At 34.8% G+C, this 14,466-nt stretch overlaps 1 protein-coding gene across 2 annotated transcripts; it reads right to left on the bottom strand.

The window, feature by feature from the left end:
• Positions 1 to 785: 785 nt before the first annotated feature.
• On the bottom strand, positions 786 to 4,856 carry LOC122020545 (mevalonate kinase-like). Of its 2 annotated transcripts, none has more exons than XM_042578515.1 (5): positions 4,592 to 4,856; positions 4,262 to 4,505; positions 3,927 to 4,180; positions 3,302 to 3,715; positions 786 to 1,177 (listed from the first exon to the last, which is right to left on the bottom strand). In XM_042578515.1, exons 1-5 carry the CDS (start codon positions 4,731 to 4,733, stop codon positions 1,068 to 1,070), a joined length of 1,164 nt encoding a protein of 387 aa, XP_042434449.1. In that variant the 5' UTR covers positions 4,734 to 4,856; the 3' UTR covers positions 786 to 1,067. The 2 variants fall into 2 exon arrangements, with proteins under 2 accessions (XP_042434449.1, XP_042434450.1); XM_042578516.1 differs by lacking the exon at positions 786 to 1,177 and adding an exon at positions 3,002 to 3,018.
• Positions 4,857 to 14,466: the final 9,610 nt, after the last annotated feature.

Below are 14,466 nucleotides of genomic sequence, written 5' to 3'. Positions count from 1 at the left end.
TGCGCCATCTCGGCCGACGGTTATTTTTTTATTATATTATTAATTGCTAAATTTAGTACGTTTTTTTTTTGTATTTTAGAAAATCTAGCAGATTTAATCCATGATTGATTTTACACATTATATTGTTTTTTTAATCAATTAGCCTACTAGTAGAACATGATTAATTCACTAATTTAAATTCAAAGTTAAATATTAAAAAAGAAAAAATTATGATGGGTTTGATTATGCAATTTCAATATTTAAAAAATTAGTTATCCATTAATTTGTCAAAGTTAAATTCGATCTTTAAATATTTTAAAAATTGAAAAAATATCCTACCATTGTACCATTATCCGGGGCAAGTGTAAAATATTTTAAAATCATCTTACTGATATTGTTAAGCTTCAAAATTACCCCAAAAATTATGTGAAGGACTATTTATCATGGTTCAATTTGTCTAGAAAGTTTATTTAAGAGCTTTACAGATGTCTTTTGTGTGATCGACAAATAATTCTTAACTGGTCAAACAAAGTTAAAACAAAATTAAGTTTTCCACATGTATTAGGTTTGGTTGACCAAAATCTTTAGTTAGTCAACCAAATTAGGTGTCTTTGATGACTCAAAATATTTTGGGCAGTCAAAGTTTGCTTTTTGCTAGAGAGTAATCAAATTATTCTTTGCTGTGACTAAAATTTGACTACAATGGAATAATCTCTTTTCCGTAATACATTTAATTGGATTAAACTACTCACATCAAAATTGCTAATCTACACATTAAACTACTCACGAAGAGCAATTCGAGAACATATAAATTGCTAATTGAATTAAGTTTCATACTGAATTGTTTGGAACAATGCTCATTTAGTTAGAGACATGTTTCTTTAGTTTATCTGAAAGACAAAATCTCCTCAGGGATTGCATTTCATCAACTGTTGAATTTCCTTGGTAACAAAAACTTAAACATGGTTCTTATTGATCAGACACGAGTAAAAAAAGCACAAAGAAACCATCCTACCTAGCAACATGAGAGTTTCTCTCTGAAGAATAGATTACTTCAAGTAGGGTGGTTATGAAGAGGATCGGCATTGTTAGCTGAAGCATATCTCCAAACCTTCCCCGCCAACCTCAGCTCTCAAGCACTGAAACCCGCACGACTCGAGCTCTGCAATGACCTTGTCTAGAACTGAGGAAGAAAGAGCTGCCCCAAGGTCAAGGAAGCATTATAAAGCAAGATTTAGAGGATAAGTAAATGAATAAAGTAAAATAAATGGATAAATGGTTTCAAAATCATGTATAACCACATTTTCAGATTCAAAGTACACCAGCAATTGTCACTGCAAACATAAAAGACAACCAACCTATGCAGTTTTCAGAGGGCACAGATGCTAATTTATAGGCTAATCCATATCGTGTTGGGGCAATTGTTCAGAAAAAAATATATAAACGAATAAGAGAGAATTCATTTGAGGCCGATACACTTACTGGAGCACGGCTTATATGCCGATCTGCATAAGGTTATCAGAAATTCCTGAGGCAATCAAGGCACATAATAGTTTTAGGTGAAAGCTCCACTCTCAGTAAATGGCTTTGGGACAAATAATTGAACATTTTAGAATCTTTAGATTACTTCTACTAAGTTTTGCTTGTGTGAAACCTGACGTAATATGGATAAGTTCTTCTTGAGATGCATCCTTATAACTAAGAAAATGGTATATTTCATGTACATATATTCGATTTATCAAGTTATTGCATGTTGGCTCTGCCTAATATTTCCAGGCATAGCCGTTCCTTAATTGAACAGCTAGCTATAGCTCTGATATATATACAATTAATAATATGTCATCTGTTTCCATAAAGCTCTATTTTATCATTCTTTCGGAGTTACTGCATATGGCTAAACTTCAACTTAATCTGTCTTGAACAAACAAGAAATGGAATGTACTCTGGAATTTCGTCAGAGCTAATTTTCATGTACCAATACAATGAAATACTAAAGAAATGGCAAGAAATTTGTATGCTAAAAAGCATTGTGCCACCAAACATCATGTTGATTGCCATATCCTGGGACCTGTTATCGTTCCTCTTCATGAACTAGATGAACCAGTCCTGATGGATTAACTGACTCTGTAATGACAAGTTCATATCATAACTGTCAGCATCTTCACATAATCCACTATTGAAGTTGCTATAGAAGAGGATGAGGCAAATCTAGGCAAGCCATAAAGGTAACACAAATGCATTTTACTAGTACATTCTAATACTGATTAGGATTAATTTTTTCCTTCTTTTTCAGTATAATTTTAGCACATCAAAAGTACGGTAAATATGATAATTCCAAACAATAAGCAGAAACAGTTGCCTATTAGACTGAAAACCATTGTGTTATCTGCATGCTAACTTCTTTCAACTAAAATACTCTGACAGTCAAAAGTTGGTTGACATAGTCAACTTTATCCAGGATTTCTAGGGAAGAAAAAAAAACCTAAAGGATTGTGGTGATTAGTTAAACAAGCAATGTAAGCTCAGTGTTTGTCAAGGATTTCTTTGGTAGAAAGAGGAAAGGGATTTACTTGATATTAATTATTTGAAGAGACAATACAATAATTAGTAGGGCTCAATGATGAGAAGGGTTCCATGTGTATGCATCTAAAAATATATAGGAATACAGCTTGAACCTATGTTGTGGATTACCAACTCCCAAAGATGCCTAAGCTCTAAATAAATGGAACAAATGGATGTTCAAGCTTCTTTAATTAAATCCTGGTGTATCTAGATATTCTAGATAGAAAATAAGGACATATGATGTTTGTTCAATCACAGGACTCAAAATCTTCCATAATTATTTCTTTTCTTCACAAAAGTTGCACAAAGTACACAAAGGTGTTTTGTCAACAAGTTAACATCGGCCTCTGATTATTTACATTTCATGGTGTGGTCAAGCATTATGGAGCTACCTTTGTGTAAGTACTCAAACACTTGCACCAGATTCTTCGCATCGTCATCTCCTTTGTGCAAATTTGTATTGTAAGAGTCAAAATTCTTATAAGACCTTAAAGAAAGCTCTTAGAAGATTGTCCTAAAACAATCATATAATATACTACAAAAACAAAATTTATAACAAAAGCAAAATTACAGAAAAATTTAGCAAATTTAAGAAGTTTAGGTATGGATTATGATATAATTAATAAATTGTGGTTCATATAGTTAGTATCCAAAATCAGAGGTTAACCAAGCACAAATATAAACCTGAAAAAATAAATATCATATAAAAAAGGTTTAAAAGCTAAAAATACGATATGATGACATATAAATAAAAGGATACATGTAGGCAGCAGAGTCAAAACACAGCCGCCGCCACCAGCTCCAGTCAGCTTGGATGCTAGTTTATACTTTAGTGTTGTCCGAATCACAGTTTCTATAGAAGCATGGCTTACCCCCATGCATTGCAGTAAACCCTGGTTCATTTCCATTAGTTCCTTTATTTTCTCTTCTCTTTCAGTAATTGAAATGTCATCAGGAACAGCTGACTGTATTATGGCTGATAGTTCCTTGCTGATAGAGTCAACTGCAGCAAACACAGAAGCCATAGCATCCTGATGCCTCGAGGTTCTTTCAGATACACCGGCCACCAGTGCTTTTGTGTTCCTCCCAACCTTTGTATTTGTGATGAGCATTCTTAGGGGAGAACTAGATTTAATGCGAGTCACTTCACCCAACTTAAACTGAATCATGCTACCTATAAGATGGTCACTTAAAAATTAAACTATAAAGAACAAGTTTCCTAAGCAACAATGAAAAAACATATCACAGCTTAGAATTGATGATTTAACGAATTACCAAGCAGGATAAATTACAAATCCAAAAAGAAAAAAAAAATCTTCAAATAGAACATAATTGAAAGACCCCTGTATGAATGAAAAAAGATTACTAGTAAGGAGATTTGATACCGAATGTGCTCACGGTGTTATCAATGCCAGATGGCTTCCCATGGATAATTTTTTCACCTTCGAATGCCCATTTATTCACTAGTTCAAGATCATCATTGCACAATTTCAGCCATCCACCTTGTGAATTATCGATCATAATGGCATTAGACAAAGCAAGCAGAGCTGCTGCAAGTGAAACACAGTATGATGCAGATGAACCCATGCCCGAGCCAAGTGGAAGATCAGAGAAGACAACCACTTTTCCTGGTTTGTAACTTGATAAAGAGAAAGGCAAGAATGAGCTAAATGGGAAAGCAAAGGAAACAGTAGAAAACGGAATCAATCGCGAGTGTTACCCGTGGATCGAGGTGTAGAGATGAAGGAAGGCTGAAATCCCAGAAGCAAGCGACATCTTTGCTTCAGGAATGCTTTGTTCTTCAACTAGGGCTGCAATCAGTTTCATTCGTTCATCCGTGCATGAGACCGGCGATGAAGAAACACTAAAAGAATCCCCCAGACTCGTCCTTAATCGCGAGAGCGTCCAAGAAAAAACCAAGTTCATATCTTTAAGCTCTAAACACACCGATCCATCAGCATGGCCTGGATTCCGACAAAAGATTGCAACTTTGGAGAAAATCCCGAAGAGAAAATGCATGAAACATCGACCGGAGGGCGAGGTGGCGAACCTGGAAGCCGCGGGGAATCGGGGCGGATCGACACGTGGGTGTGGAGGTCGACGGCGGCGGCGACGGCGGTGGAGCCGTGGACGACGGCGTGCTCGCCGGAGATAATGATCTTCCCTGGAGATCGGGCTCGGACCTCCGCCATTGGCGCTGCTGCGATGCTAACGCGAAGCACGATGGCGGAGCGGAGCGGAGAAGCAATCCAACGACGACCGCAGCGAAGAATAAGGAGAGACCCGAGGACCAGAGTCACGGTTGCTGGCGGCTCCGTTGGTTTTTTCCTACAGATAGATTATATTAATTATTCTATAATTATTTTTTAAAAATAAATAATAAAATATTAATCGTATTGATTATTTGATTTAAAACAATATTTGTTTGCTAAATTTATAGGTTAACTAATAAAAAATATATATTATATAATAAGTTACTTAAATAATTGCTATTATTATTATTATATTGGTTAAAATTGAAAATTATAGTAAATATTTTAATCATGTCTTATTTTGTTTTTGGTAACCAGCAAACAATTTAATAAATTTAAATTTTAAAAAATTATCATGTGGATTTTGATCTTTACTTCTTTGTTACTAATCAATCTCTTATCACTATAACATACATAATATGATCTTTTAATCAAATGAGATTTTCTTTATACCGATTTTTCTATATATTTAAAGTTTAATTTTGTTGGAAAAATACGGATTCATCGTTGATTTTTATTGTATTTTTAGGTACCATGGAAACTGATCTAGAAAAAAAAATCAAAAATATAATAAATAAATATATGCATTTTGCATTCCATCATTCCGTCTCTTTGGAATGATAACCCTTTACAATATACACGATAGAGTTTACAGTATTTTTCTGAATAGAAAATTCCAGTATTATCCTTTACAATTTCATGTACCCAATTTCCTTCGTCTTTCGGGACGATCTAGTGACTAGCGCATAAGATGTTATCATCATAAGGTCTGAGATTCAAATCTCAGCAAATACTAGTAGTCGTCTTCTTCGTATTGATCTTGGGACGGATTGACGGAGACCCTGGGGTGAGCCTCTTCCGTGTTGACCATGAGACGAATTGACGAACACTTGAGATGAATGTATTCATCTTTTACCATCATATACCTAACTTCCTTCTCACAAAATAATAACCTAGTTTTTTTGTCCGTGCATCTCTAAATCTTTATTTTATTGTTTAAAAATTCACTATTTTCACCTGAGACTACGGTGGACTTCACCTTTAACCATTCTTACGTATTCACTATTCAAATCTTAATTACGGTGACTCTAACAGATTTAAAATGTTGACTATTGGAAGATAAGATATTTATGTTTTTATATTTATTTTAATAGTAAATCAAAAATTTTATTGAAGGGTGACCTTTAAATTAATTGATTCAAAAAATTAAATACTTTAATTTAAAAAATCATTATTTTCAATTTCTATTCTCTCAAATTGATTGATGGATTATATCAATCAAAAAATTTAAAAATTTAATAATTTTTCAAATAAAGGATTCTTAAAAGTGCATTAATTACATTGATTAATAAGAGCATCCATAGTGAGAGTTCTTTCAGAACTCCCACTGTGATGTAACAGTAGAGAAAAACCTCCCTCCCATAATGGAGGGAGGTTTTTCCTTTTACATGAAGAAGCAGCTTTTTTTCCGCCTCTTTTTCATGTTTTTTATTTTTTTTATATTATTTTTATTTTAATAATTGTAAAAAAAATAACAGTTAGAATTTTAATATATTCTTTGTGCGCTATGCCGTTGAACAACGGCTATTTTAGCCATTATTCAACAGTTAACTTTATTTTTTTAATTTAAATTTTTTTATAAATACATGATCAATTTCATATTTTTTTCATCCATCACATTGTTATCTTCGGTTTCGATTTCTTTCCTCAACTCTCTATATTTTTCAACCACAAAAATATGTTGATTTATTTCAAATAACTCAAAATCCAGATCGATCTATGCTCCATGAATTATGTAGAAATGAATTGACGGAAGATGCGGAGGATATTGATGAATGAAGTGTTCATATTAAATTGTTCGATGCGCGGAAGGTGTGAAAAATAGATTAAATGCCTTTTAAAATTTTTCACAACAAAACAATTTTGTTTAGATCGAACAAAAGATCTTGTTTAATTATAAAATCTCTTATAATTCAACATGCAAACATTATAATATTTTCTTTATAATTCTACAAAATAGAATCTTTACCTTGAGTTCGCGCCTAAGATTCGCAGGTCATCGGAGTTCTTCACAGGTTGCCGGAGTTCTTCCAATGCCACGATCTTCCTCTCCAATTCTTCGAATCAACGGATGGACAAAAGTGTGGGCTAACTCTTTTAACTTTTCTCACAAAATGAACTATAGAATTTTTCACCAAAAATTCTCTTTTTCATTCTATCTCCTTTCGAGAGAGAAAGAGAGATGTATAATATAGTAAGGAGAGAAAGAGGGAAACGTGTATTATCGAGTGGGAGAGAAAAGAGGGGATATGTATACAAAAGTGGAAGAGAAAAAATGGGAATGTGTATTATAAAGTGAGAGAGAAAATTTATAATATTCACAAATATTGATTTCTCTCTTTTATATTTTATTCTTAATTAAATTACAAATAGAATATCTAAATACTTGATTTTTCTCTTATATATATTTTATTTGTAATCAAATTACAAATAGAATATCCAAATATTTGATTTCTCTCTTTTATATTTTATTCGTAATCAAATTACAAATAGAATATCTGAATATTTGATTTCTCTCTCTTTTATATTTTATTCGTAATCAAATTACAAATAGAATATCTGTATATTAGATTTCTCTCTCTTTTATATTTTATTCGTAATCAAATTACAAATAGAATATCTGAATATTTGATTTCTCTCTCTTTTATACTTTATTCGTAATCAAATTACAAATAGAATATCTCCTTTTAGTAAAAATAATAAACAATTTATTAGTTAATAAATTTTGTGAGAATAAATAATTAATCAAATTAATTATTTAAGAGTATCCATCATGATTATACGAAGATGGTTTGGGGACCATGGACCCATAATTTCAAGCTCCAATAAATTTAGATACAATTAATTAAAGCTCTTTAACTAATTATCTAATTTATTAATTTCGAGATTATTCCACTAAAATCCGGAATTGCACTCTTGAAAATTATGGAACATATTTACTCAAAAGACTTGAACAGTCCATTGATATAATCATTACATGTCGATCAATCCTCCGTTCATGGTTCACAAATAGAGCTAGGCAAAATTATCGTTTTACCTCTCTATTTGTATCTAAAACCTTAAGTACCATTGATTCACTAGTGAATAGTTAATTCATAATCTAATTATGAATTAGAGCGCTCAAACTATTCAGTGCTAGAATCAACACTCAAGAGAACCATTTTAGCATCCTTTCGGAAGTTACGGATTCCGTATCTATAAATCATATTCCCAGCTGAATGTATAATTGAGTCTCCAAAATGTAAGTGTTACACCTATTATTTAAAATAGATTTTAACAAACAAATCAAAAGACTTGTTAATACAAACAAGGAGTCTATGACAACTCAGGATTTAGATTGATCTACATATGATCATCTTAGCGATGTTGATTCGAGTCTTTATAACGGTACTTAAACATAGACACTTAAATCACATCTAGTCCTTGTCCTATATAATTATATTATATAAAATGCCTCTGCTTAGTGTCATTACACTGATTGTCCGGATAAGACTATTATATTCATAATGTCAGCAAACTGCATTCATGATTTCCAATTAAAGATCCATACTTTAATCAATCATGGACATTTTAAATATATTATCTATGATTTTAATTCTCTTGTATATAACAATCTTATATACTAAAATCATAGTTACATCAATATATTATGGATTTTATACAGATATTTATTTTTATAAAAATAAGCATAAAACAATCAAACAATAAAATAAATGCTTCTTTTATTTAATTCAGCAATTAATAATAAATATCTATTTTATGGGCATATTCCCAACACGAAGAATGCTCCAACTGTATGAGCAGCGACAAACGGTACGTCAAAGAGCTCAAAATTCTTCCGGTAGAACACAAAGGAGAAGGTATTTGAATCGAGATCGTGAAGTTGGACATGCTCGTCTTTTCAATGATTACTTTTCTGATGATCCAGTATATCCTGATGACATATTTCGACGTCGATTTCGAATGCAAAAAAACTTATTTCTTCGTATAGTTGATGCCGTGAAAAATCATTCCGAATATTTTCAATGGAAGGTCGATGCAGCGGGAAAAAAGGTTTGTCACCACTTCAAAAATGCACAACGGCTATTCGTCAATTGGCGTATGGAGTCCCTGCTGATATGAGTATCTACGGATTGTTGAAATAACTGTCATCTGATGTTTATTCAACTTTTGTCGATGTATAATTGAAGTGTTCGGGCCCAATATTTAAGAAGACCTAATGCTGCTAATATACAACACTTGCTTGAAATGCATGAGCAGAGACATAGTTTCCCTGGCATGTTGGGCAATCTTGATTGTATGCATTGACAATGAAAAAATTATCCCGTCGCTTGGAAATACCAGTTTACTCGAGGAGATCATGGCGTCCCAACAATTGTGCTTGAAGCCGTTGCATCTTCGGACTTGTGGATATGGCATGCCTTTTTTGGGATTGCAGGGTCACGTAATGATATCAATGTGCTTAACGAATCACCGTTATTCAACGACGTCTTACAAGGAAATGCACCCAAGGTTAATTTTACGATTAATAATACACAATATACAAAAGGATACTATCTGACCGATGGGATCTATCCAGAATGGGCTACTTTCGTCAAGAGCTTTCTATGTCCCCAGGATCCCAAGAGAAAAATATTTAAGGAACGACAGGAGGTCGCGAGAAAGGATGTCGAGAGGGCATTTGGGGTGCTTCAATCACGATGGGCAATGATAAGAGGTCCAGGACGATTTTGGTACAAGGATAATTTGAAGGACATCATGTATACCTGTATTATTTTGCACAACATGATTATTGAGAATGAGGGAGATGCAGTAGTCAATTGGTTGGACGATGAAGGAGATCCTCAATCACAAATATTTCAAGGCTCCACTCAAGAATTCCAAGCATACATCCGCAGAAATTACGAGCTACGTGATAATCAACTAAATCATCAACTTCGAGCCGACTTAGTTGAGTATATCTGGGCACGCTATCATTGTAATCAGTGAAAAAATAATTTATTAATTGTGATATTTATGTAATTTTTTTAATTATGAAAGTTATTTTATGTTAGTAATTTATGAATTTAAATTTTATTAAAATTTAATTATATAAAATGTAAATATGAAGAAGAGATAATGAAATATATATAATGAAAAGCGTGGGACCCATGAAGAAGTTGTTGAGAGGTTTTTTTGATAGTAGAGAGTAGTGTGAGGTTTTTAACTTTTGATGTGACACAGATGTGGTAATGAAAGAGCTCTCAATGAGCTCTAACAATTGTGGATGCCCTAAGTATCATTCCCCCTCTTATAATAAGTTTGTGAAAAAAAATTATTAAATTTTTATAAATTTAAAAATTCAATTTACACTATAAAATTCAAGTGTGAGGGAAATAATAATACGCTAATAAAGTTTTCAAGTGTGCATTAGTTTTTATTTAAAGTTATTTAAAAATCTCTAAATCATACCTTTTTAACGGGAGGATACGTTTGCCCTCCCTAAGTTTTTTATCAAAAAAAAAAACTACCCTCACTATCACTTTGATCAGCTCATTCATCACCTCATCATCAAAAAATTAAAATTGACTATATATTTAGAAAGCCCTTAACTTAAGATATCTATTGATAGCACTTTTACGAGGAAATATTAGACTTAGAATGTTAAGTATTAAATTTTAAAAATAAAATATATAATAATAAATGAATGAACTAAATCATAGAAGATGAAGTGAGAGTACTAAATTAAAATCAAATTGAGTTCGAACTAAATTAAATGGATAGGTACGAAGATAAAGATTATATTTGTTTAAATCGGAATTGATTTAGCTAAATTATGGTCAAACCAAGTTAAAATTTAAATGAGTTTAATCAATTTAAAATAAATTAAGATATTTTTTAGAAAATCTTCCCTTTCCTTTTTTTCTACTTTTCTCCCTAAACTAGACTCCGTCGTCATACACCGTAATGACTTTGCTCATCCCTAGCTTTTATTTTTCTCTTTCTCTTTTTCCCAATTTCCTTCTTATCCCCTCCTCCAATAATAGTCAACATACACTTTTCTTCTCTTCTTTTTAGGCTCAGGAGCTCCCTTTTCTTCTCCTTTCTCTTCTTCAGCAAGCAAAGAAATGCAGTATCAATTGCTACCCTCTTCCAGCAACAAGAGCAATCCTCACATCTTCTTCCTTTTTTCGTGTTTTCTAGGGTTTTGGTGATACTAAAAAAATAGCTCTGTCTTGCCTTGCCTTGTTTTCTGTGTGTCATTACTGAGTTCACCAAAGCTAATCGAGGTTGCTAACAAAGAAGATAAAAGTTCTCTTTACCTCTTCCTCCTTGTCTTCTCTTATCTACTTTTCTTTAACGCAATGATCTTCCTTTTATATTTTTCAACGAGCAACCCTTTGCAAGCAGCTCTTGTTCCCCTTTGTTCAATGACAACAACAAAAAGAGTAAGTTGTTCCTTTCTTTTTTCATATTTTATTAATTAAAGAAGATTTATAAAATATAAACCTTACACTACAAGAAAATATGTATTCAACAACATTCAAAAGACAACAGTTTTATGCTAAAATTATTGTCTTTTATCTTTTTACAATGGTTTTAATAAAAATAGTTGTCTTTAAGCATTTTTTTAAGCAAAGACAATGATTTATAAAAAAAAATGATTGTCTATGAACGATTTTTAGGGGCTATGACAATGGTTTTTAAAAATCGTTGTCTATGAACGCTTTTTTGAGATTACAACAACAGTTTTTGAAAACTGTTGTCTATGTGCTTTATTTTTTGGGGGTCAAATCCTAGTGCATGCTTTTGCACTTACTCGACGTTCATCTCCTCTCACTAATACTCTCCAAGAAAAGTGGGTGAAGTGTGAGGCGTTACGGAAACTGTCGTCCGCTAAGTCTAAAAAGATACCGCGAACCAACGTATAGCAATGTGTTAAACCTGATATGATGATAAAGAGGGGTCAACCCAAGAGCGGGTCAAAGCAGCAAGGATCGGCTGACGTGGAGATTAAAGTCAAACGGTCAAAGTCGCAGGGTCGGATGAACCATGAGACTGCGAATTGTGGATCAAGCAAGGTTGGCCTAGCGGGCCGGTTAAACGTGAAAGGTCAACCAAATCATCCGAACAACCATCCTCCGCAACTTGCAGTTGAGGTTAAGAGTCAAATACTAAGTTACCCAGTCCTCCTCAACTTACAGTTGAGGCCAATTGAACCTTAGGTCCGATCAGACACCGTACGCCTCTTCGATAGCATGAAACAGAGTGAAAAATAGATCAGTAGCTTCACTCTGAATAGTTGAGCCGACGATATATCGGTAGAGTGGCTGCCAGTAGGCTTATAGTGGAACTTAGATATATGTCATATTATACCCTTTTGGAAGTGTGTGTCAGAAAAGGCAGAGAATATCTTGTCGGTAAATCGTCCTTTAAAAGCTTTCAGCCTGTCAGCTTACAACAATTTGCGGGCTTATTTGACGAAAGGTGTCAGAGACACTTTTTGACTTATCCTTTCTTAGAAAAGTTTTAGGAAACATGTTAATGCTTTGATATGCGTGCACAGTGCAACTGTGACATTAGAAAATGGGTCTCCATCTACTAGCGAAAATATGAGATGCTTCTTATTTGCACATGCCTACAGTTCATTACTTTCTTCTATGAGATCGAATACTAAAGCATCAGAGGGTCAACGGCAGACACCCCTTCTCTGGCCTGACACTAACGTTTCCTGTGTTGCAAGACAGCACGGAGTTTTCATAGAGTCAATAGTAAAGCCATATCCCAATGCATTGCCTTCACCGATTTCTTACAGGATCAAATCTCTTCTTCCCTTCTCCTTTCACATCCCCCTATCGTCCGGCTACAGGTCTCCCGCTTTCGCCCTCTGATTGTGTTCATCGACTGATACAACGAGTATTTAAAGCTGCCACAAATGCAAAAAAGGTCAAAATGGCATGCTTAGTTGGGTTAAAGTCAAGAGGAGGTCAATGACCATCTCTCCCAGACCAGACCACCCAAGCCACTCTTCCAAAATAGGCCAGTCTTTTTGGCTAAGTATAGCAAAGCCAACCAGCCTGCTAGGGTTAACCCGATCGGCCGACTCGCCAAGACTGACCTAACCAGCCAACTCGACTAGCCAACCTGCCAAGGCCGACCCGACCGGACGATCGGTCAACTCGTTGAGGCCGATCGGCTGACCCGTCAAGGCCAACCTGACCAGCCAACTCGCCAAGGTCGATCTAACCGATTGACCGGCCATGCTTCCAAAACCAACTAGCCTACCTATCATCCCAAAGTCAAGCCAACCAGTATACCTACCATAACATCCAACTAGCCAGTCTTCCTGGCAGAGCAGAACCAAGTCGACCCATTAAAAAGTCGTTAAACCAATGGGTCCATCAACCTTTTGTCTCATCTAGTGACACCTAGACGGGGGTAACATGACTGTTGGAACATTTTTGAGCTAGAAGAGGGGGGGGGGGGGGGTGAATAGCTCTTCTCGCTCGCTTTCTCGCTTCGTAGATGTTGTTGAAGCGGATAAACTTAAAGCGACAAACTCTCCAATACTAACACTAGGATTTACTTGGTATCCACCTCAAGAAGAGGTGACTAATCCAAGAATCCATATCGAGCATACTCTCCACTATCAAAAATACTTTTTCTCGAAAATAATCCAGAGGTGAAGAAACCTCTTACAACTCACACAAACAATACAATTCGAAACAAGAAGTAAATACACAAATACAAATGAAAAACCTTCTTACTTGATCTCTTGTTGCTTGTAAATGCCTCTTGTAATCTTGGAAGTGCAGCAACACCTCAATCCTAAGCTTCCAAGAACTAGCGGAGAAGATGGAGTGAAGAGTGATGTACTGTTTGAACTCATTGTCGCTTTTATATCTGCCCTTTTAGGGCTCCCAATCTATTAGGTTGGCTCCCAATTGATTGTCACATTAGATCCTAGTAATCGCAACCATCCAAAGCTCGCAACATATGCAACGGTCATATCCCAATTGATGGACCAATCAATTGGGAGCAGTTTGATCGATCGACTGATCAATCTAGCAACCTTCTGTGCTTTCATAGAAGACCTCGAAATCGATTAACTAATCGATTCCGACTTCCTCGTGTCATCATGAGAAAACCAACCCCAATCGATAGCCGGATCGATTGGAATAGCCCAATCAATTAGCACAACCCCAATCGATTAGCCGATCAATTGGGCTATCATTGCTCACGCAAATCTCCTAATCGATCAACTGATTGATTGGACTCTGGTTCAATCGATCGGTTGATTGATTGACCAACCCTAAACTCAAGTTAGGGTTCCCAACTCTAACATCCGATCAACAATGACCTATTGGGACTCCCTCATGCCTAGTATCTGGTCAACCTTGACATGTTGAGATTTTGTCACCATGTGTCTAGTTAATCCTTTGACCTACTTGGACTTTTTTCCCTATGCCAAGTGTCTGGTCAATCCTTTGACCCACTTGGACTTTTCTCCTAGTCTCAAGTGTCCGGTTTGTTGGTGCGGTTAGCACTAACGATTTAACCCAGGTTTTGATGAATGACAAATAGGTTAAGTTAGGTTTATTGTTGATCTAACACTCTGATTGAGTGTGCAGGA

Source organism: Zingiber officinale, chromosome 9A, assembly GCF_018446385.1.
Source record: "Zingiber officinale cultivar Zhangliang chromosome 9A, Zo_v1.1, whole genome shotgun sequence".
Classification (NCBI taxonomy): domain Eukaryota; kingdom Viridiplantae; phylum Streptophyta; class Magnoliopsida; order Zingiberales; family Zingiberaceae; genus Zingiber; species Zingiber officinale.
Note: the sequence above shows the minus strand (reverse complement) of the source record. Positions and strands in the feature narration are given on the sequence as shown.